Here is a 25,745-nt window from a genome sequence, read left to right as displayed (position 1 = left end):
TGGGATTATAACCTATGAAATTCTAGAAATCTGTGATTCCTTAAAGACAAGTAACTGAATATATATGTAATGGGAGAAGTGACTTTTCCTTACAGAAACACTCCAATTACCAAATCTGAAAGAAAGTAAAAGCAAAGGAAATGGAAAACTCATGATTAGGTAAACAGCACAAAAATAACTACAGAAGGCAAGATTCACCAATGGAATGTTAGAGATATTGGACAAAAATTTGAGGAGGAAGTGTATTTGCATAATAATCTCAAGGAAATCTCCCCCAAGATATGTATTAGTTACAAAGTATAGTAGTAACTTCACAATGGAGAAAGTGACAAATACTACCCAAACCAAATGATCAAGGTTAATCTCACCAGTAACACACAATATATCCCCCTCCTCTTGGTCTGATGCATTGAGAGGTTGGCATGGGATGAATTATGCCTGCCCCTCAAAATCCAAATGTTGAAGTCCTAATCCCCATAAACTCAGAAAGTGACTTATTTGTAGGTAAGAGCCTTCAAAGAGGTAATTAAGTGAAAATGAATTTCTTAAAGTGAGTCCTAATGCAATCTGACTGATGTCCTTATAAGAGAAATTTGGAAATATAAGGAGACACCAGGACGTATGTGCATAGAGGAAAGACCATGTAAGGACACGGAGAAGGTGGCAACTTGCAAGTCAAGGACAGGGGCCTCCAAAAAAAGTAAACCTTCCAAATGAACACCTTGATCTTTCACTTTCAGCCTCTGGAACTGTGAGGAAATGCCTGTTTCTTAAGCCACTATCTGTGGTACTGTACTACAACAGCCCAAGTGGACTAACACAGAAGAACCCAACATCACTTCTATGAAATTCTTGCCCCAGAAATGTACTAACCTGAATTTAATCATGACCCCCCCCCCCCACCGCAAGACAGGGACGCTACAAAATAACTTACAAACACTCTTCAGAAGTATCAAGGTCATAAAAGGGAAGACTGAGGAACGTTCATCTGCTATGGGTAGGAAAAAACTGAGGAGACATGACAACCAAACAGACAAATGACATTCATGGGAAAACCAGCAAAATATGAATAAAATAGAGGGGTCATAATAATAATTTTCTAATTTTGACAATTCTATTATAATTATCAAAAATTGTTAAAAATTAAGCAATCTGAGTGAAGGGTAAACAAGAACTCTGGACCATTTTGCAACTTTTCTTTAAGTCCAAAATTATTACAAAATAAGTTAATAAGTTTTTTTTATTTTGAGAACCATTGTGACATTTTGGTAGGAAGATGCTAAAAAACATTACATTTTAGAAAGACCCCTCTGGGAGCAACATGAAGGAGGTATTAATTAACTGCCTCTTAATACCAAACTATTTTTCTTTTACCTGTTTTGTGATACTGGAAATGGATAGTGCACACATGCCTCCTCTGCCTGCTAACTTAATGTTAAGCTGTGCCAACAGAGGGTGCTAGAGGGACACTGCCAAGAAGTATCCTGATTGTTCTTTGGGTCTGCCGTTTTCCTTGATGGCACCAATCATCCACATCCATGGCAGGTCTCATGCAACCAGTCTTCAGAAGTCAGGATCAGTGATTGGTTGGCTGCCCACTTCTAAGTTTGTCCCTTGTCCCTCCTGTCCTGAGTGGTACCTGCTTTCTGCAGTTGCTGCTTAGCCTGCTTTTACAACTAAATGACTCATTACAAAATCACCCCAAAGTAACCAGCTCCACTACTGACTCCTGAATGAACTCTGCCCAATAAGTCCTAGCATCACCTTGTGGCTGCTTACAGGATTACAGACCTTTCTTTTTTAACCAACCATAAACCTTTCTCCTATAAGACAATAATTCTTCATTGCCAAGATAGCTACAGGCTAACATAAATTATCACACTTGATTTAAGACATTTATAAAGCAAAGTGAAATTCACTCATTTGTTAAAAAAGCTAATTCACCCACTGACAGCTTATTTATAGTTTTTAGTGTCTTGAGATAGAAACTGGTTTAAATACATTAACCCCATTCAAAATTATCTTCTAGTGTAGTCTAATTTTTTTGTCTAGTTTGAAGTTTTGATTCAGAGCTTTATTCTAGATAAAATATTGTTAACTATGGGGCTACTATTAACAAAGCTGCCCATATTAAAAAACAAATAGAATTAAACTTATTGTGCAATAATATAGTATCAGATGTGCACAAAGTAACTGCAGAAAATACTCAAGGAAAATCACCTGGGCCAGGTGGCTCAGTTGGTTGCAGTGTCGTCCCATACACAAATGGGTTGCCAGGTGTTTGATTTCCATCAGGGCACATAACCTAGGTTGCAGGTTTAATCCCCGGTCGGGAGGCATGTGGGAGGAAACCAAGCAACTGATGATTTTCCCTTACAGAGATCTCTCTCCCCCCGCCCTCTTCTTCTCTCTCTAAAATCAGCAAACATATCCTTGGGTGAGAATCAAAAAAATTTTTAAGATTAAAAAAAAAAGAGGCAAGAATTGCTGTAATGTCTCGTTTCTAAAAGGAAACAAAAAAGAATGAGAATATTTAGGGTAACCTGAAATACACAGATAAAGTTATACAAATGGAACAAATATTTATGTTAGATGGGCCAACAGTTCTACAATATTTTCGAATCATGTGTTTTCATTTCAATGATGGACTTTAAAAAACTCCAACTATTGTCTAATTCCTCTTAAACATTAATTTCCCACTGAAAACCATTTTCTCAAAAAAACTAGGAATTTCTACAACTGGTATGGGATAGAGACGATGTATCTAAAGGTGTGTAAGAAATTTTTGCCATTTAACACCCACTTGTATCTTAGCCAAGTCTGAGGAATAGGACTAGAAAAAGATCAGAGGGAGGGTTCTTCTGTTGTTTATAGGGAGAGAGTGATAAGTAGGTTCTGCTAACAGTAATGAGAAAACATTTTAATTTTATTAAAAATCTGAGCAGGTCAAAGAGCTTGAGCCACCATTTCCTATTGGTAGAGAAGGCCAAGGTTTTAGGGATCAGAAGAACTGGGTTTTCTCTCGCAGACCAATGACTGGAGTAGAACAGCGGTGACAAAAGTCTTTGTTTTGAGACCTGAATAATTCTATTTTACTATTTTATTAACACTTTTCTTTAGCTCTAAAAAACAGGTCATTAATATCTGACTTGTAGTGATGTAAGGAACAGGAGTTAAGCTCCTACTCTTGCACCCTGTCATAACCCAGTAACTAGCTTCTCTTAGCCTCGGTTATAGTATCCTTGTATATATAACTGGAAGAGGGCGGATTAAGCTAGATTATTGCCAAGGACTTTTCTCACTGTAATATTCCATAAATCTATGAAGTGTGGGGAATGACCGGTGTTTTCCTGGGTCTAATAACATGTGTAACACTTTTCTTCTCCCTTTTATCTATGATGGTTTAGTCTCTTAAGTCACTAAGAACCCAAGCTTCAAAAAAATTATAAATCTTGAGACTACCAACCAAGATGGAGGCGTTCATGGAAACACTGTACCTCCTCGCACAACCAAATTTAAGGACAACAAATATTTAGAAACAAAACTCAACCAGAACAGACAGAAAACTGAACTGTACGGAAGTCCAACAACAACGAAACATTCTTCGACACTCGTAAGAAGGGCACAGTCGGTGGCTGGTGGAGAGGGGTTGCAGCAGGAAAAAGCAGTGGTTAGCAGAACTGGGTGCGGGGAGGAAACGAGCAGACCCAGTGAGGCACACAAGGCGGTTGGCCGACCTCGGACACCTATTTGTGTGCAGATAAACCAGGCAAAAAGTGCAGTGAGTCAGACTGTCTAACCCAGGGCCCCAGCGACTGGAAATAAAGCCTAAGAGCACCGATTGAAAAAACTTTCAGGGGTTGAGGTGCAGGGAGAGGCTCCCAGCCTCACAGGAGAGTTTGCTGGAGAGACCCACAGGATCCTAGAATGAACACAAGCCCACCCACCCAGGAACCAGCAAGAGAAGGGACAAAAATCCGAGAGTAAGTGGAACAAGCGCCATTGCTCCCTCTATGACCCCGCCCCCACATACAGTGTCACAACCCAGCCACTGGGTTGACCCACCCTGGTGAACACCTAAGGCTCCGCCCCTCATACATAACAGGCGCGACCAGACCAAAAAATCATGGCTCAAACACAAGAACAAAGCCAAGCGCCAGAGCCAATACTTCTAAACAACAAAGAGATAGCCAGCCTATCGGATGCCCAGTTCAAAACACTGGTGATCAGGATGCTCACAGAATTGGTTGATTTTGGTCACATATTAGATGAAAAGATGAAGGCTACAGTAAGTGAAATGAAGGGAAATGCACAGGGAACCAATAGTGATTAAAAAACAAAACAAAACACTGGGACTCAAATCAAGGGAGTGGACCAGGAGGAAGAAAGAAACAACCAAACAGAAAAGAAGGAAGAAACAAGATTTCAAAAAAATGAGGAGAAGCTTAGGAACCTCCAGGACATTTCTAAACGTTCCAACATCCGGATTATAGGGGTACCAGAAGGGGAAAAGGAACAGCCACAAGTGGAAAACTTATTTGAACAAATAATAAAGGAGAACTTCCCCAATCTGGCAAAGGAAATAGACTTCCAGGAAGTCCAAGAAGCTCAGAGAGTCCCAAAGAAGGTGGACCCAAGGAGGAACACACCAAGGCACATCATAATTACATTAGCCAAGATTAAAATGAAGGAGAGAATCCTAGAAGCAGCAAGAGATAAGGGGACAGTCACCTACAAAGGAGTACCCATCAGACTGTCAGCTGATTTCTCTAAAGAGACCTTACAGGCAAGAAGGGCCTGGAAAGAAGTATTCCAAGTCATGAAATCCAAAGACTTAATCCAAGATTGCTCTATCCAGCAAAGCTTAGAATGGAAGGGCCGATAAAGTGCTTCTCAGATAAGGTCAAGTTAAAGGAGTTCATCATCACCAAGCCCTTATTATATGAAATGTTAAAGGGACTTATGTAAGAAAAAGAAGGTAAAAAATATGAACAGTAAAACGACTGCAAACTCAGTTATTAAAAACCACACCTAAAACAAAAGCAAACTAAGAGGACAGCTAGATCAGAAGCAAAACCATACAAATGGAGGTACAGAAAATAAGTAGCATAGACGGTAGGTAGAAAATAGGGGGAGGGCAAAAATAGTATGAGAAATGTAGAAGCTAAAGAATTTGTGACACATGGACATGAACTAAAGGGGGGAGGGGGTGTGCGGGGGAATGAAGGGGGGGAATGAAGGGGGGGGAATGAAGGGGGGGAATGAAGGGGGGAGGGAATGAAGGGTGGGAAATGGGACAACTGTAATGGCATAATCAATAAAATATACAAAAAAAAAGAAATCAGACCCCAACTTCATGTGGTACACAAAAATAAACTCTAGGTAGATTACAGTTCACATTGTTACAAGGAAAACTTTTAAATGAAGAGAAAACAATGATCTCGGAAAAGGAAGGATTCCCTGAACAGGAAATAAAATTAGGAAAATTATTTTGACATTAAAATGTAAAATTTCATCAATTTGGCTGACGAAATATGTAAGTACAGTTGACCCTTGAACAATTCTGGTTACGGGCACCACACCTGAAAAACCCAGGTAACTTTTAACTCCCCCAAAACTTAACTACAGTTAGGCCTTTGTACCCACAGATTCAACCAAGGAAGAATCAAAAGCCGTAATCTGGATCCCCAACTTGGAATGCAAAAATACTCTTCCATACTGCCTGGATGAAGTGAAACCGAGGAATACAAAGGCATAGTTATTTACTGGGGGAAAAAAACCCCCAAACACCTGCCTATAAATACAGCTGCAAAGTTCAAAACATCTGTTGTTCAAGAGTTAACAGTATATTATAGATTTTAAATTTTTTAGTGAAGAAGGAAGAAACAAATCACCAGTACCTGATCCTTTGTTGAGAACCCAAAATGGAGTCGCAGAAAGCACACAGTGACACAGCATCCTCACTACGAAAGCACCTGGCGCCGAGGTGCAGGCTGGGATCGCTACGAAGAAGGTAAGAGGCTCGCGAGACTGGAAGTCGCAGGCCAGGATCACTAGGAAGGCGGTAACTTGTCGCGAGACTGGCGCAGGCTGGGATTGCCCCAAAGGCGTAAACAGGCTCACCTGGAAGGCAGAAACACAACTGCCACGAGAGCGGAAACCGGATCACCAAGAAGGCGGAAACAGAACTGCCACGAAGGCGGAAACAGGGTGGCTAGACTGAGAATGAGACCTACGTGACTTGCGTGATCTGTGTGGTTGCCGGCTAGTATAGCTAGGAATGATGGCCGCGGCCTCAGCCCAACGATGGGGCTTATTCAAAAAAGGAAACCGAAAAAAAAAACCCCAAAACAAAACAAAACACCTCACATCACACATGAGAAAATATTTGCAAGCATAAAACAAAAGTTAGTGTCCATTACAAAGACCCAAACTGAAAAGAAAAAGGCAAAAGAAATATTGAAATAAAAATGTTTTTATATAAAATTTTACAATTCCTGTTAACTTCTATTTTTATGAAATATTATCTATAGTACACCCATTCTTCTATCTGTACTTACATTGTATAGACATTTCTGGAATAACCTATGGTCTGTGGTAGTTAATTTTGGATTGTAGGGATTGGATAATTCCTCACTTTCACAAATAATCTATTTGAATTCATGAAATCACTTATACAACGAACAATGCTACTAGTAATGAAAAATCACATAGTAATATATTTCATGGTATTTCCTTGGTTCTTGGGACTGTTAATGCTTGCCTCTGTATGTGAGTCTTCTGTTGTTTATACAGCACATGCCTTTTCCTTTAGTGTATGCTCCAAACATGTTTTTTTACTTTTTAAAATTCATAAAAAATGTCAAACCATCATTGTTCATATTCATTATCTCTAGAAACTTTCATTCTCTTTCAAGTGAGCACTTACTTTCTTTGGACAAAATTTTGGATAAATGTAATCTCTGATCTTTTCTGTTTTCATAAATGTTTTCTGCTTCATTACAGAAACCTGCTTAACTTAGAATCTTTGAAGATAGTAAAAAAAATTGCTACCCATGATGATGCACTAAGCTAATTCTCCTTGCAACTGTGCTTCATATCTTGTATAAATCTTACTCGTTTTCAACGCTTATAATTTAATCAGCTACTCATTTTTAGATCCACACAAAAGATTTCCCTACTACCATGCAATGGAAACCTACTGGCTATCTTTGAAATTGTAGTTCAGCTTTCCATTTGAAAATGTGATCTATTTCTTTAGTCAAATGTAGGGAGCATGAAAGGCAAGGCAGATTATAATTCTGTTAGGATCCTGTGTGTCTTTTATAATGTCACTACTATCATCTGTTAATTTATGCTACAAGGAGATTAAGCTTAAAAAACTCTAACACCAGTCCTCATAGAAAGAAAAATGAGCGGGGCTCTGTCTGGTGTGGCTTAGTGAGTTGGGCATCATCCCACAATGCCAAGGTCTCCAGTTCTATTCCCAGTCAGGGCACATGCCTGAGTTGAAGGTTCCATCCCCAGCTGGGGAATGAGCAGGAGTAAACCAATCAATGTTTTTCTCTCACATGGATGCTTTCTCTCCCTCCCCCACCCCTGCAACCCAGAATAAAATAAACCTTTTATAAAAGTGGCATTGTTGCTGATCAGTACTATGTAGTTAGGTGCCTACAGTGGTTGCTGGTTGCATGTGTACAAAATATGTAGATTTTTCCCCTCGTCATTCCCTAAATAATACAGCACAACAATTATTTACATAGCACTATCTTTATAGTAAACCACAGAACATGCACAGGTTGCATGCAAATACTATGCCATTTTATATATGGGACTCGAGCATCCCCAAATTTTGCTATATGTAGGGGGCCCTGGAACCATCCCTCCACGAATACCCAGGGATGACTGCATGTATCTTACAGAATAATAAATAACATCTCCAACACCTTAAAGTAAATCCTAAATGACAAAGTAAACCCTAAACCCTGAACTCTGAAGAGTTTTTATATAGCATGCAAAAGGTCACTTACATATACTTAAATAAAGAATTAACATTATTAATTGCTTGTTAAAATTTACTTATGAGATTTTAATTTAAGCAATTCTTCACTTAAAGGTTTCATCAATATTATTTATAAGGATGTTTCCTAAATAGCTTCTTGCTAACATACATCCAAAATAGATGAGGGACAAAAGTAAATCTTCCTATGTTTGTTACTCCTTTGTATCATTATTGATGTCTTACACATTATTGGACAAACAAAAACCTGACTGAGCGACATGTCCTAAATTGATAATGATGTACAGCAGAAGGGAGAAATTCATTTTCTACTAACGACAAACAAAAGGAAAAGGGGAAGGGCAAATATAAGACTAGCATAGTTTAGTTTGAAGGTTGATTTTTAGAAAGACGAAGACAAAGGTAGGTTTTAGAAAGATCATTGTTCACCTGTTTTTTTTCTCATAAATAGGAAACTAAACTTTCTGAATAGTTCAATCCCATATCCTGTGATGAAGTGTGGTGGGTAGTAGGGCTCTAAAACAGGGTGGGGTGAGGAGAGTGACAGATAAATCACAGGGGTGGAAAAGACAGCAACCCACTCAATGTCATTTCCTTTAACCCAGAGTTAGAAGAGGCCAAAAATGAAGACGCTAAGAAAACAAAAGGAATTTGTTGTACAATTATTGAACAAATTTTTGCTCAATAACGTATCCTACAAAATTCTCAGTGACAGGAATGTCTGATAAACACCTTCCCTCAAAGACTAATAAACCACTGCACATGGCTATTTAGTCACTCTTTCTACTCAGTAACTGCATCCATTTGAATCATTACAGTTCCTGTCCACTGGGATTGAGAGAAATGCCTGGAGCAGGGAGGTTTGCCAGAACTGGGGAACCAAAATTATAGTTGGTCGAGCAATAAAAGACTGGTGGGCGGGGTGACTGTGAGCACAGCCCAGTCTCCCGGATCTTTCCCCTTCCTGGGATTCTACCAGGGAAATAAGCACAAATGAAAACCAACAGAGCTTTTGAAGAAGCAGTACCAACTGCTTTGCCATTCCAGTAACAAAAGTGAGAAGGCCTTCACTTCTGCACAGCCCCCATGGGGCTTCAGAAAACATGAAGGTCTAATAAAACCAGCGTTGGTGGTCAGTGGTCCTAACAGGCCGGTGCTCCCTGTTAGGTCAGCAGATGGATTCTGAAGAAACTCAGGTTACACTTTTGAGTGGTGGAAGGTGCTAGTAAAACACAGAAAAGATGGGAAATTCCATCTTACTTTTAGTTCCCACCCAAACTAATGGCAAAGTCCAAGAATCAGGAATATAGCAGGGTACACCAATGTTGCTTACACAGAGGAGAAACTAGAACTCTGACCTACCTGCAGAGAGTAGGGCACACTGATGTCCTTATTTGCTCCAATTTTTCCTTCTCAAACTGTAAGACCTGTTCCACTACAGAAAAAGCTTTTTAAACAGTTCCCCAAACTCCAAGGTAGGTTACTCTGATGATCACTTTCCTTTTAGTGAACCTGAATTTAGAACAATCCTTCCCTTACCCCCACTCCCCAGCACATGGTTTTGGTCTTTTTCTCTCCCAGGCCTCTTGACAAATGTGAGATGTGTGGCATTGCTGTAAAGCTGCCCACTCATGACCACAATCTCTTTTCTGTTGATTTTGCTCAGGTTCCTGGGTAAGCTGAATGTGTCTGGTCTTAACACTTAACTTCCTCCTGCCAAGGTGCACACATATCTCATCTCCACAGTCTTTTAAATTAATTTTAAATAATCACTGCAAACTCATCATTTTTAAGCAGCACCAAACACAAGGTACTGAGAAAGGACTGTTTCCCCTAGAAATACACTTTCAGATAGGCATCCATCAATTTAATAAAGACATTCTCAAAAACTTTATTTATGAACTGAAGCTAGTGGTGTTAAATGATGATGGTGTATCAAATAATTCTGGAGGAAATGTACTCATATATATGCTCTAAAGGCAGAAGGCTACAAATTATATTCTGGATAGCACCCTCACCCACCACACACACCTTTACCTCTCTATCCTTAAAAATAACAAAATGACTTTTTCTTTTTTAGCCTCTGGCCAAGATGGAGGAAGGTGTAGGTAGATATGCTTAACCTCCTCACACAACCAAAAAAAGAAGGATTAACAACCAATTTAAAAACTAAAAACAACCATAACTGCCAGAAAATAAAACTGTATGGAAGTCCAACAACCAAGGAGTTAGAGAAGAAACATTCATCCAGACTGGTAGGAGGGATGAAGACACGCAGCCAAGGTGGAGAATATTCATGGCTAGGCAGCAGCTGGGGGACTGAGACGGGCAAGGAAGGGCTGATGGACCCGGTAGCCCAACATTCTTGTACAAATAAACCAGGAGGAATAACTAGGGAAGGAGACAGACCACGCAACCCAGGGCTTAGGCACAGGAGAAGAAAGCTTTAGACCTCTGGGTGTAAAAATCTGTGGGGGTTGCAGCAACTACGAAGCAGGCAGGCCCCCATTCCAACAGGGGACCTACCAAATGCTCCAATGACCGACTCCAAGGAAAAGCACAATTGCTCTTTCAAATAGAGAATCAGACTTGAAATAAAAACATCTAGGATATTTTCTCTTGGAACACCCACAAGAAAGATGACTTTAGATAGAATATAAGTATCTTAAACTTCAATAGTTAAAAACAATTACTGAAACAAGATATTTTTTAAATTTTTTGATTACTAAATCCAAACATTTTCATTTACACGTCACCAAATCAGTATTTCCTTTATCTAGTGTCACCATAGAAGATCACAGTTAAGTCCCTGTTCTTAAACTAGGGTACAAATATAGAGCAGGAGGTGAAGGACTGTATGAAGACACTACTCATAGCTCACCTTCCTGACATGTTAACCTGACTGCCCCCCAACGCCCACAAAGATTTATGTTAAAGAGTTAACTGTAAAGTACTTTTAAAACATTTAATATCAAATAAAAAATTCTATAGAACACTTTGTTAACTTCACAAAAGCTGTAAGATAATAGAAGAATTCACAAACAGGCCAGGCTTGCAGTTCGCCTGCCCCTTCCACCTCTTTTTCCTTATAAGAATACTTGCTCTCTTTCTTTTGATGTAGATATAGTTGGGAGGGAATTTTGGAAAGCATACCATAAAAACAAATTTTGTTGCATGCCAAAACTTTTTAAAAACTATTTTTGACAACTATTTTCAACTTGCACCTTTTCTTTTCATAAACATGCTCTTCGATGCTCTATGAGGCTCAGGAGCCCCTGTAATCCACGACCCAGACGTACAAATCACCAGCTACCCTCTACAACTTATCTCAGAAGTAAACTTATTAATGTCAGCTCACTTACCTTTGGCAGCCTCCTTTCCCTTACCAAATGCCTTTTTCTAACATGCTAAGAAAGCCACTTAAATCCAAGCATATTATGCCTATATAATAAACAATTTCTAAGAGAGACCAGAACAGTTCAAAGTATACAAGCCAAGAAGACTTTTTGCCTGTTTTCACATATTCCAAATACTTCCAAATCCATTATATGCTAAAATAAGAAATGCTTATGTATTCAACTCTGTCATGCCCTGAAATACTAAACAGTAAACTACTGATGAAGGGTACATTTTAACCAAAGATATTCATGATGTACAATCACATTGTTGGGCTCCATCAAAAAAACACTAGGGAACTACCAACCTCTTGAACACCTCACATGGCAAGACCCATTATAAATGGAAGTAAGGCAAAAAGTAAAAATAGTTCCTAAATATATTGTCGCTAACTTCTCCAACTAGAAAATATTATTGTTAGACATCCCCTCACATGTTTCACCAATAGCTAAACATAAATACTGTGCCTAACACTTGAAATACTCTTTCTCGCAACACATTCTCCCTCCGAATTATTTGTATCAAATTCAGAAATAATTTCCTCCAAAACACCAAGTAGGGTTTTCCAAATAAGATAGATGCACAGATGAACTGATGCACAGTTCTCATATATATATATGGTATAATTTCAAGCAATAGAATTGCAGTCACTATAATATTTGTATTTTAGCTAAACGCCAGCATTATTGATGGCTCACCCCATTCAGGGTCCTCAATAAGGCACTGAAATAAACCAAACATAAACATTCTGCCAAACATTCCAGAAGAAAATATACATGAAATTATTTAATGCCTATAGAAAATAATGCATAAGCAGTACAGATTAATAATTAATAGTACAAAACAAAAAATAAATCAGTCACACAGAATCTGAAAGGGAGGATTTCTGCTAGTAATTGTGATAAGGTCCTGAATGAGAATTGACAATGAGGCTGGCAAGTAGTTGAAAGACCATCACTTATTGGAAAGGTAGCAATGCAATGGTATGAGAGGGGGAAGACATGGGTTGTATAGGTGTGGATAAAAGTAAGCCAATGACTGTAACTTCACTAGCTCAGACCAACTGAAAAAGCCAACAAAGTTAGAGAAGATATGTTTACACAGGGTGTGGCAAAAGTAGGTCTACAGATGTCATATGGGAAAAAATACAACAGTTAAGAAATAGTAATGCAAGAATAAACCGTTTGCATACTCACAGCCTTGCCCTTCCCTGTATAGCAAAATAGGCAGAACAAAGATGGTGGAACATTTTGCTTCCGAAGCATTAATTCTATAACTATTATATCTGTTTCTGTAACAGTTCCCTTGAATCTAGTTATACTTTATTTGTATTTTCAACATCTTCAGGTAAATCTCAAGTGTTGGCTCAAGCCCTTGCTCCCTATTCATGATCCCACAAATTCTGAATCAGTAAAATTTCTTTGGATTCTGGCAAGCAAAACAAACAAACAAACAAACAAAACAAACAAAAAACAGTCTCAAAGGGCACTCTCACTACAAAACAACCAGGTCTTCAACAGAATATAATTCTTAATACTTTAGTTGGCTTGCAGTAAAGCAAGGAAAATATCCAAGTGCCCCACTGACTCCCCCAACCCAACCATAAAGAATGATTCAATCATAAAAGCAGATGAACACCAAAGACATAGAAAGCAATCAACCGATTGGGATGGATGATGGGGGCAGAATATTTAGAAGTAAAAATATAGTTACTGAAATAAAAAAAAATCAATGGATGAGCTAAACAGCATTAGCCGCAGGTCATTAATAAACCAGAAGTTAAGTCAATGAATAACCAAAATTTAAACAAAGCAACAACAAGGAGATGAAAAAGAGGGTAAGAGATAGAGGACAGAATAAGAAGATCTAATTAATACTGGGTTGGCTGGAAAGTCTGTTGTGTTATTTTCATAAAGTAAAACATACATTTCTCATTTTTGCCAATAACTTTATTGATTTGGATATTTTGAGTATGCTAGCTCTCACTATTGGCTTCTAGTGGGTAGAATCCAGGGGCGCTGCTGAACATCTTCCAATGCATAAGGCAGCCCAACAGCAAATAATTATTTGACCAAAATGTCAATTAGTACCAAGAAACTTCACAAACCACTTTTGACATGTTCCATCAGCCACAGCACTTTCTCCATACGCTGCACAAATCTTTATTTTTGCGTTTCAGTTGCATTTTTACCTTTCTTGAAATAATAAAGCATAATACTCCAAATATGTTGCATTATCTTCCTCCATCTTCAATGTTAAAATGCCTGCACAAAAATTCACCAATTTCTGGGTTTTTTATTAAGTGCACAATGATATGACAGCTGTCACAATACAATCTAACAGAACTGTTTCAAGTGAAGTTAAAGACAACTAGGCACTACTACAGCCATCATTCAGAAAAAATGTAATGGATTTTTGGCCAACCCAATAAATCGTGACTTGGAATTCCATAGGACTACAGAAGGTACTTGATAAAATGGCCTGTAATTTTTTAGAACTAATGAAGCACAAATGCACAAAAGAAGCATAACATATACCAAGCTTATTAATAAACTAACAATGTCTACAAATGTAAAATTAGAGAACACCAAAGTCAAAGTGAAAATCTCAAGAGCAACTAGAGAGAGAGGACAGACCTCATACAAGTAACTAACCTAGACTGACAACAACCTCCTCAAGAATTAATGAGGAAGCCACAAGACAATGGAATAATATCTTCAAAATGTTGAAAGAAATAACCAATTTAGCCCAGGCTGATGTGGCTCACTGGATAGAGTGCTAGACTGAAAACCAAAGGGTCTCCTGTTCAATTCCCAGTCAGGGCACACGTCTGGGTTGCAGACCTGCAGGCCAGGTCCTCAGTAGGGGGGAGCATGTTTCTCCCTCTCTTCCCCTCTAAAATAATTAAATAACATACAATCGTTAAAAAAATTTTTTAAAGAAAGAACCAATTCACTGGTTTTATTTGGAATCAATTCTATTTTTCAAAAATAAGGGCAAAATATATTTCTAGATAATCAAAAACCTAGAGACTTTTCCATCCATAACCTTCACTAAAGAAAGTACTCAAGAAAGAAAAAAAGAAATCACCCCACAAGAAAGTTCTGTAACATGACTGAAGATTGAAGAAAGTTGTAAAGATATACGCGAATCTAAACAAATATTGTCTGCATGGAATACTAATGTTTTTATTTTGTGAGTTTTTTCATGGACAATAATAAATATTGGAAGATTACAGCATGTAAGTTTATGGGTGGATCAGAGTTAAAGGATTTTAAGGTCCTTGCATTGTGACAGGTGTAGCTCACACAATGATCAGCTTTAGACTTTATGTATGTGTATGTGTGTATGTGTGTGTGTGTATATATATGTGTGTGTATGTATATATATATATACATACACACACATATATAATTTGAAGAATAGCCACTTAAAGACTGGAAATAGCATATAACTTCCAATCCTAGACAGCAAAGTTTTAATATGGTTTTACTTTAGGTTTTGGCTGAAGCAGAGCTGAGTTTAGCAAAAAAAAAAAAAAAAAAAAAGGTCTAAGTTGTTTAAGTCTAGCTCAAAGGTGTCAAGAACAATTCTAATAACTTGTTGGGGTCACAGATCCCTTTGAGAAACAGGTAAAAGCTGTTGGTCCTCTCCCTCAGAAAAATGCTCATATGCACTTGTACAAGTTTTCGTACAAAAACTCTAAGAGACCTATATCCCTGCAACTCCCCAGAAATAAAGAATTCCCAAGGCATAAGGTGAAGATAGTTAAGTTTGTGTGGGAAACAGTTTTAGAAGTTCTGCCCATCCTAGTGTTAAAACCTTATATGAAATGTAAGAGAAATACCACAGGGCATAATGTTTCAGGAAAGAGGAACCTGGAAGTAAGGAGTCAAGAATGGAGTCATTTCTGTAATTTACTTTCATTAAAATGGACTCCAACAATTATATAACTATTACAATATCTGAACTGTGGAAAATAATCACCAGAAAAAAGTCCTAGTTTTCAAGATTGTAAGCAGCAATCTTGTAACCTGGTGGACAAGTATGCCATATAAAGAAGATAGAAAACAGAAATTACAACAGTTAACTACCCTGTGTTTTTATTTTTATTGATTGATTTGAGAAAGAGGAAGGGGGAGAGGAGGAAGATGGGGTTGGGGAGAGAAAGAGAGAAACATGGATTTGTTGTTCCACTTACTTATGCACTCACTGGCTGATTCTCATATGTGCCCTGACTAGGGAATCCAACCATGCAACCTTGGTGTATCAGGATGATGGTCTAACCAACTGAACTGTCCAGCTAGGGCCATACCTAGTGTTTTTAATACTCCCTTCCTGCAATGACTCAATTACTAACCAGCAATGGTCAAAGGGGCTACAAAAAGGCCTAGTCTGGTGCACCTAAAGCACCTCTTCTGCAAAAGTAGATCCCAATCACTCCAGACCTCAACTTGTAGCCTCAGTGTCAGAAATACAGACCACTACAATCCAAAGACTCCTAACTCTACCTGCATTCCAAAAAGAAGCTTATTGGAACATAGATTCCTGTCTCCATTCAAACACTAGAAACACAATTTCATGGTCTGACCCAAAGAATCTGTATTTTAAAAGTATCCTAGACAATAAATACTATTGCACCTGCAAAAACACACAGTATACAACTATTACTCCTTATTCACAAAAATTTGACTGATACTGGCTTTGTATACCACAGATAATCAAAATGTGAATCAGAACACTGCCAATAAAGTATTTCCTATATACCATGAATATATTCAATGGTTAAAATCATTAAAGAGCAAAAGGAAAAACTCAATGAGTATTAGCACAAGAACGGAAAGACTTATTCTAGTACCCAAGAATTGAAAGCAATTCAAAGGAAAAACACAGGAGATGTCTCTATACTATTGTTTAGGCAAATGAATAATATTCTCAACAGTTCACATTTAAGATAGTGTGTTAATTTTCAAAATATACACACATTTGAAATAAATAAGGGAGGGCCCAAGATGGAGGCGTAAGCAGAAATGCTTTGCTTCTTCACACAACCAAAAGGAGGAAAATAACCAATTTAAATACAAAGAACAACCAGAATTGCTGGAAAAACATTTGCACAGAAGTCCAACAACCAAGGAATTGAAGAAACATTCAACCAGAGGTGTGCCAAGACAAAGAAATATGGCACAAATGAAAGAACAGATCAAAGCTCCAGAAAAAGAACTAAGTGACAAGGAGATAGCCAACCTATTTGATGCAGAATTCAAAACACTGGTAATCAGGATACTCACACAAATGGTTGAGCTTGGTTGCAAAATGAAGAAAGAAATGAAGGCTACGCAAAGCAAAATAAAGGAAAATATGCAGGGAACCCGGACTCAGAACAACTGTTTGGAACAAAAGGAAAAAATAAGCATCCAACTGGAACAGAATGAAGAAACAAGAATTTTTTTTAAAAATGAGGAGAGGCTTAGGAGCCTCTGGGACAACTTGAAACATTCCAACATCCGAATCCCGGGAGTGCCATAAGGAATATAAAAAAAGCCAGATATTGAAAACCTATTTAAACAAATAATGAAGAAAAACTTCCCCAATCTGGCGAAGGAAATAGACTTCCAGAAAGTCCAGGAAGCCCAGAGTGTCCCAAAGAAACTGGACCCAAGGAGAAGCACACCAAGGTGCATCATAATCAGGTTATGAAAGATTAAAAATAAGGAGAGAATCTTAAAAGCAGCAAGAGGAAAGGAGACAGTTACCTATAAAGGAGTTCCCATAAGGCTATCAGCTGATTTCTCAAAAGAAACCTTACAGGCAAGAAGAGGCTGGAAAGAAGTATTTGAATTCAGTCATAAAAGGCAAGGACTTACATCCAAGATGACTCTATCCAACAAAGCTATCATTTAGAATGCAAGGGCAGATAAAGTGTTTCTCAGATAAGGTCAAGTTAAAGGAGTTCACCACCACCAAACCCTTATTATGTGAAATGTTAAAACGACTTATCTAGGAAATAGAAGATCAAAAACTATGAACAGTAAAATGACAACAAACCCACAGCTATCAACAACTGAACCTAAAAAAACAAACACAAAAACTAAGCAAACAACTAGCACAGGAACAGAATCACAGAAATGGAGATCACATGCAGGGCTATCAGTGAGGAGGGAGAGGGGTGACAATGGGGGAAGAAGGTACAGGGAATAAGAAGCAGAACAGGCACAAAATAGTCAGGGGGGAGTTGAAAACTTGTATGTACAACCCATGGACACAAACTGTGGGGGTGGGTAGTGCTGGAGGGTGAGGGGGGAGGTACAGAAAGGAGGGGGAGAAAGGGGAGAAAAAATTGGGACAACTGTAATAGCATAATCAATAAAATATACTTCAAAAATAAAAAATAAAATTAAAAAAATATACACACATTTGACTCTATTGCCCCTCAATCAACTTCAGAAGTCAAATAACTCTCTTCATTTTCTAATTTTGGTTATCTCAATCTTTTAAGAGCCAGCTACACCACACACAATAGACACTGGTTTATCTTAACCAACATCCACAGGTCTCCCAATTTTGTGAATTCCATTTAAACTACATGTACAGATTTTAGTTATAACTGTGCTTTTGGCCAATGTACATAAAATCCTTGTGGTACACAGAACAGAGGAGTAATCTCATCCCAAGGTAAGGAGATTCAAAAAGACTTCCCTTTCCCCCAAATTCTGATTATTCTTCCAAATTTATCAACTTTAAGACATTTTTATAAACCAGGTACAATTTCATTTTTAAAAGCTTATTTCCATGTATTGGATATTTTCTCAAAAGGCCAAGAATAGATCACTGAAATCTTGCTGAAATATAAATTAGCTATCATAGTAGTTCTCAAGGGAAAACCCCATATCCACTAAGAAAAAAGGAATTAGGATATACAAGTAAGGAGAATGCTTCTTCCATATTATTACAGGGTTAATTTCTTATTCAATCAACATACTGATGGGAAGAGTGGAACCCAGCACTACTGGCTTTAAATCTAGAGCTGGACTTGGAGCACAAGGTGTTTAATTATGCCACATTTCACCTTCCATAAGCTCTAACTCCAAAGTAAACCTCAGCTCCAGAACAGATCATCTAAAGCAGAAGTCAGCAAACGAAGATGTGGAGACCAAATCTAGCCCACTGACTACTTTTGTAGGATTCATAAACTAAGAATGGTTTTTACAATTTTAAGCAATTTTTAAAAGGCAGTATTTTATAACATATAAAATTATATGAAACTTGAGTTTTAATGCCCATAAACAGCATATTGAAACACAGGACTTATTCATTTAGGTATTGTTTATGGCCGCAGAGATGAATAGTTACAAGAAGTGCATGGCTGGCAAGGTCTAAAACATTAACTATCTGGCCCTTTACATAACGTTTGTGGAGCCCTGACCTAATCTAAAGGATGCTTGTCTTTTTATGAAAGCTATTAGGTTCTTACCATGAGTGAGTCAAAAATCTGTCTTCTCTGGTATAGTTGATGGTGATGCAGAAAATACATCTACTGTATCCATCAACTAACAGTAGCTAGTCCAATTTTTGAAGGCTGATAGGCTGATGTTTTACCCCATCCTGTCTAGGCTCCGATCCCTTATTTTTTTATTCACAAGGAATAATTACAATAACCATTTAAGCATTTATTAAGGACCTATTACCACATACCAGGCAACATCCTAAGTGTTGGGGATCTCATTTCTTTACAGGCGAGAAAACAATGGCTTAGCAATCAGGTAACTAACTTGCCCAAGTTCACATAGCTATTGCAGATTCCTGCTCTTTCCATACCATATAGCTTCAAAAAGCAAAACTTTGAACTTCCTCTTTTGTCAATATATCCCTCTAGAATTACGGAGTCTCAGGCTAAACATGAAACTTCTATTTTGACTTAGGCAAAATTGGACAAAACTACTACTAATGCCTTATGACCCTTGTCAGCCAGTAGTGTTCATTTACAAATATGTGTCACTTCTGCCTCACAAATAATACTGCCCTGATTAAAAAATCTACAACTCTGTATTTTTAGAAAACAAAACCAGGCCTCAGGGATGCATGTTAGATCAGTTAAAATAATAACCATCACTATAACCATCACTTACTGAGGGTTCACTACGGGAACTGTGGGGCACGTTTTACATATTTTTTCATCTAAACTTCACAGCTCTATAAGATAAGCATTGATTCTGATTATACAGATGAGTAAACTAAGCCTTCAAGGGTAATTTACCCAAGGTAACAGAGTCAGGATTCAATAACTATGTTCTCTAACTCCAAATCTAGGCTCTCAACCACGATGCAGAACTTTCAAATACTGACTTTCAATCATAATTTAGTCATACAGTTACCTGCAAGGAAAGAACGTACAAAAATTACCCTGATGCTGCCCACCATATATATTATTTACTATCACCTCAGGTATACTCCTTAACTTTTTTCCAAAACGGAAACAAAACCCACAATCAGAAGTTCAATTGTGCAGGTGGGTCATTCCTTTGCAATGTACTTATTTCTTCCCCAATAGATGCTTTTTGAGGGTATGGAACCATTCTCATATCACTCCCTCTCCCCGCCCCTCCATAACATGCTAAATGAACAGAAACTTTGTACAAAATTTGACGTATACATGAATTCTGCCAGGAAAGCAGTGAGTAGAAGACAATCAGACAAACGCAGCAAAGAAAACACTAAATGTATTTCCTTATACACTAGTAGTAAATGTATTGTTTTCAGGGTCTTTTTTATACACATAAGATACAACTTACGTATAAGGTGCTACCCTCACCCAAACACTAGTGGAATGAATTAACTGATTATTAATCACAGAAATAAAGAGTGAATTATTTCTTAATCACAGAAATAAAGAGTGAATACTCAAGCCAAAACTATTAAAAAATAATCTAATGGAGAAACCAAAACCCCTCACATTCTCACACTGTGTACTTTCCCAGTTGTATGTCTTAGCCTGGAAGACCTTCTGCATCTTCGCGTCTACTTCTGGGCCTTCCCTGTACATAACACTTTCTTTCCTAGAAGGGAACAAGGAGTGTTTTTTAACCTTTACCCACTCAAATGATCCAAGGTAGTATCTTGAATGCAGTAAGGCACTGCTACTGAATAAAATAGTTTAAATAGAAAAGAACACTTTCAGCACCAGCTAAGGTACATTGACCACATACAATTTAAGGGGAGGCAACAACCTAACCATTACTTCTACAGAAGGCAGCCTCCTCCTAACAACTTTTGCAAAAGCTTGATTTAAACAACAACAACAAAAAGTTGTCAGAAGGCTATCTTTGTTGGCAATAAAGCTCCACACTGTGCCAACAGCAATAATATGCCCACAACAGAAGATACCTCAAAGGAGGGTACATGCCTGGGTTGCAGGCCAGTTCCCTGCAGGCCAACTCCCAGCAGGGGACGCACGAAAGGCAACCATACATTGATGTTTCTCTCCCTCTCTCCTTCCGTTCCCCCATAAAGATAAATAAATAAAATCTTTAAAAATATTTTAAAAAAAAAGAAGATACCTCAAAGGGCTCACCTGGCACTTATTAAGGGTTCATTCACAAGGGCGAAGGTGGTCTAGTTGTTATAGATGCTTACACACTACACACTCAGGTCCCTAAATACATCATAAAGGTGAATCTAAAGAGTTTCCAGAAGTTTTAAGTCCCTTATGAAGATATATTTATAAATATATGAAGCAGAAGAATCATTTATCCAAAAGAACAAAAAGTCTTCCAAGTTTCTGCCAGAGAGTATACTTTGAAATACATCAAGAAGTTACACTGAGGCATACAAAATATGTCTTAAAGATTCACGCAGATAACTCCAAAACTTGAAGTTGAAGCTGGCAAAACCACTGCCCATAACTAAGAGAGTTCTGATTGTGCCCCTTCTTACTTACTCTGTGGCGCAAATGAATGATAGTGTATCAGCGTTAAATTTAAATTTCCTGACTCTGGCCACAATGCTAACCTAATTAAAGCATGTGGTCAATGTTTAGCATTTTCGGTGCGATATTTTGCATCGCTTTGGCTAGCAGCAGAGTCGAGACAGTTGCACTCTTCCTCTTGCTCTTCCCTCCCCCCAGAAGCCAGAGGCAAAACCCTCTCCAAAATGCTTTATTGAATGGACAGGAAAAACACCCCCGCACCACCCACAGACCCCGAGCGGTAACGGGGGCTTCACAATCATCAACCTCACCAAGAACACTTTGGGCTCAGTCTGAGCGAGTCACTCGTGCGAGCGCTACTTCCCCACAGCCGGGACCCCCCCCCCCCTCACACCACTCCCAGGAGCCCGACAACTCCGGGAAGGCCCCCCGCCCGACGGGCCCCGAAGGCAGCGTGGCTCGGGCTCCCCTCAGACACATTTCCCGTCCAGCAAACTGCGGCCGCGGAGGGGGAGGGGGCGAGGCGGACGCCGGCGGCAAAGCCGGGCCGTCGGACTGGACAGGGTCCGGACTGGGCAGGGGCGGCCGAGGCGAGGGCTGACCGAGGGTCCGGGAGGGGGAGGGGAGGTACCTCGTACAGCTCCTCGGAAGCCATGGTGGGCAGTGGAGTTGCGGGCAGGCGGGAGGGGCAGGGTTGGGGCGAGGCGCCGCCGCCGCTGGGCGGCCAACACTTTGTTTCAGTTGGGTCCCTGCGTGGCCTGCGCTTCCTGCTCCTACTCCCGGCCCCGGGAGCTCAGCACCAAGGAGCCTTTCACACTCACTGCCAGTGCGGCCGGCGGCCGCGGCGGGGTTGTGCGCAGGAGCAGCTGCGCAACGCGCCCTCCGCGCCCCGCGCTCACTCCCCGGCGGGCCGGCTCCGGCTCGGGCTCATCGCGCCCCGCCGCGGGGCCGGACCGGGCTGGGGCGGGTTTGGCGGCTGTGCACGGTGGCGCGGTTGACTCCGTGGCTCCCCCTCTCCGGTGTAGTGCAAAAATCTTCCTACTTGCGACCAAAAAAACCTGCCCTGGCTACTGAGCATGCTCAGTGCGGTCCGGCGGCGGAGCCGCACTCCTGCGCTCCGGGTTTTCGGACTGCCCACGCAGGATAGGCGGTGAGAGCGGCTGGGCGGGGCGCCTGAGAGGAGCAGTGGGCTCAGCTCTCGGCTGAGGTGGGAGGGTGGCCGCAGGGAGCAAACCGGCAGGAAGGGGTGTGGCCAGGGGGCGGTGGGCGGAGTCGTAGCGAGGCATGGGCGGGGCCACAAGGGCGATGGGCGGGGCTGTGACATCCCCAAGTACCCTCCTAGAGGTCGGAGCTGGCAGGGGTGCCGCCCACCACCTCGCCTCGACGTGGGTGCCGGGTGCCAGGGCCCGGTGCCCACTGGGGCAGGCATCTGCAGGCCCGCAATTGAGCAGGGGACCATGGGGTCTGGTTGGCCCGTGTCTGGAGCCCACTGCCCCGACGGCAGCGGCCAAACCGACAACGGCTAGGCTTCCCTCCTAGAGAGCACAGAACTCCTGCCTCCTTGCGCCCTCCGTGGTCACCCGTCCCGGGCCATTCCAGCCTGCAAAGGTTTGGCAGCGTGGCCAGGTGGAACCCACCCTCCCGCCCTAGCACGTGCCCGCCTCCCCCACGGCTGCCGCCAAGACCCGGAGCCTGGATCAGGCGCCCCGCGGTGTGGCCCGGCGCGCTCCGGGCACGCTCTCTCGGCTGCAAGCCGGAGGTGGGAGCCAGAGGAGGGAGTCGGGACCGGCGAGGGTGGCGCGAGGGCGCGGCTGCCCCACTCAGCCCGCAGCTTCCCCCACTCTTGGCCTCCCAGTTCCTCAAGGAGCTTCCACCTACTCCAAAGGGGAGATGGGGGGAGGAGTCGGATTCTGGACCCCAGGGAGGTCTGGGTTCCAAAGGAAGGAAACTGTCAATGGTGGTTCTCTTTGAGGGGAACGGTGCGGACAACTACCCGACAGTTAGTCTTGATCAGAACAGCGATGAGCCTGCCCTTACTCCACTTCATAGGGGAAATAGGCAAAGTAGGAACGGCCCTCATGCCTAGTTTCCAGAGCACACCTGCTTGGAGACTGGACGTTTTCCCATCCGTGCAGAAAGAGAAAAGAGGTTCCTGGCCCGACTCTCCCAAACAGCCTGCAACTCCAAAGCTTCCTGCTGAATTCAGCGGAACTTCTCCACGAGGCGCTACAGAGGCAGTTTTTCACATTTCCTCCCACCACCTACACCTGGAAACCACCATCAAATCCTACGTTTCTCCCAGAGCATCCAACTCTCTAGCTACCTAGCTCTAGTTCCCGACGACCTCCTAGTCACCAGGCTCCTCCCACCAGTTTTCTTCCCAAAACCCCATTCGACTGTGCCCCGAATATGCAGTTTAATAACCACAAGGCTTTTCACGGACTCCGCTGGGTTTCCTGCCCTCCCACGCCCAGAAACGAGCCCAGCGCTTGCTCGTAAGTCACTTCAAGTCGAGTCACCATTCTCTTCAAGCAATTCCCTCTAGCTAGGAATGCCCTCTTAAAACTCCAAACTCCAACTCCAACATCGCCTCAAAATAAAAGTCGTATTCTGACTTCCAGGGCAAAATTAGTTACTTCCTCTCCAGGGGCTCCTGAAGCACTCAGTCTGCTCCACTGCAGCACTTGTGTTGTAACTGTCTGTCTACTTTTCTCTCCCACTTTCATTTGCTCCATTTGAAGACTACGACCTCCCAGATCTCATTTTCACAGTTGACTCTCCACCCCCTGGCATCATTTCCTTCATACAAAATAAGTTTTTGTTCGATAAATTGGAACGCCAGTGTTCAAAATAAAGTCCGATGGACATACATCCAATTCCCATTATCAAATGCTTTAACAACAGTGTCAGAAGTCTCCACCTCTACCACAAGTCTCCACCTCCTTTGTGAAGTTTCTCTCAAGTTGTCTCTTTCCCTGATGGTCCAGTCAATTCTCTCTGCTTCCTTCAAACAATACCACTTCTATCGTCTCATTTAATTTCATTATTTGTTGCATTCGACAATTGTCTCTCTCAGCACACAAATTCATCAATGTAAGTTGTAAGCTTCTTGAAGGTACAGACTATCTGCCAACTCAGTGCACACTGCTAAAAAAAAGTGCTCAAATACTTGCTAAAAATCACACAGGCGTGATAAAATGTAAATAATAAAGTGATCTTCAATCTAAAATGAACAGACACATCTCACATATAAACCTATGTACAATGATAGACTGATAAAAATATAAAAATAAACATTTATTATTTTTCTCATGGCCATAAATACAGAATTTGTTAAGCATTCACAAGTTGCTCCACTGTGTGCTTAATGGGCTGTAATGTTAAATATATTGCCTCTAAAGTCTCTGATACTACCACATTACCAAGAGAAGGAAGGAAGAAAACAACTGTAGAAAGTCATCCACGACAGCCATACTTATTGAGTACGTTTGAGGATACATACGATCCTGGGATAAGTTGACTTTTTTCATTGTGGAAAAAAAAAGGAGGTGGGGAAGGTATTACAGCCTAAAAACGTTAACTCAAAGGGCCAGTTTACATGAACCTTTAATCCTGATGACCTGGCTTATTTATGATCCTCTAATTATTCATCAACACTAAAAGAGTGTCCACAGGGTAGAGGTCACCTCCGTAACAAAGTGGAACTATTCTCCTAAGCCCAGCTCCAGCTACCTCTCTCCTCCAGCAATTAGTTGGTTTCCATTTTAGTTAAAAACATTCACAGAGGAGACTGGTACTAAGGTACCCAGCTAGTGACTGAAACATTGATCAAGTCTTCAACTGTCCATTTTGTTCCTCTCATCTGCCCTCCACCTGAACAACCCACTGGTTTATTGAATGTTTTTTTGCTTATGTTTATATTTACCTCATTAATTCAATTTGTCTTACTTTTAAGCAAAATCTGCTTTCTTCCCTTACTTTTTTATATAAATATTTTATCAGTGCTCATAATAGAATTATGTCCAATATTATTTAATACTTTCAATTTACACCACCTTTTATGAAATAGTGAAGTTTTATAGTAGTTACCATGACCACATGTGAGGGCTATGAAAGTACCTTTGCAGTAAATTGAGAATAAAATGAAATCAAGATAGATATTTGCATTGTACCAAAAATACATGAGACACAGCAGTATTTCCTAGTAGAATATATAAATCATAGAAATTATCAAAGCAGTAAATAAGCAAGATGATGTAAACAAGCAATTAAAATTCTACACATCTAGAAGCAATAAACTTCAACTCTTACCTCATGTGAACCAGTGGTGGAGACCAATGTAAACCAGTTTACTCCTTTTTAAAATTTATCTGAACACTCGGTAACTGACAATCAGTACCAATC

The 25,745-nt window shown here is 40.4% G+C and overlaps 1 protein-coding gene across 2 annotated transcripts in view; it reads right to left on the bottom strand.

Moving 5' to 3' along the window:
• CDYL (chromodomain Y like) overlaps positions 1-22,452 on the bottom strand; it is a 130,363-nt gene extending 107,911 nt beyond the window's left edge. The window contains exon 1 of one of the 2 annotated variants that reach the window (XM_037045353.1): positions 21,973-22,452. In XM_037045353.1, the coding sequence (XP_036901248.1) occupies positions 21,973-21,996 (24 nt within the window). In that variant the 5' untranslated portion in view covers positions 21,997-22,452. The remainder of the gene's footprint in view (positions 1-21,972) is intronic. The other variant, XM_037045354.1, reaches the window with a different exon arrangement.
• Positions 22,453-25,745: the final 3,293 nt, after the last annotated feature.

This window comes from Sturnira hondurensis, unplaced genomic scaffold, assembly GCF_014824575.4.
Source record: "Sturnira hondurensis isolate 20B ecotype Veracruz unplaced genomic scaffold, ASM1482457v3 Scaffold0004271, whole genome shotgun sequence".
NCBI classification, from domain to species: Eukaryota; Metazoa; Chordata; class Mammalia; order Chiroptera; family Phyllostomidae; genus Sturnira; species Sturnira hondurensis.
This window is presented reverse-complemented; position numbering and strand designations above follow the sequence as displayed.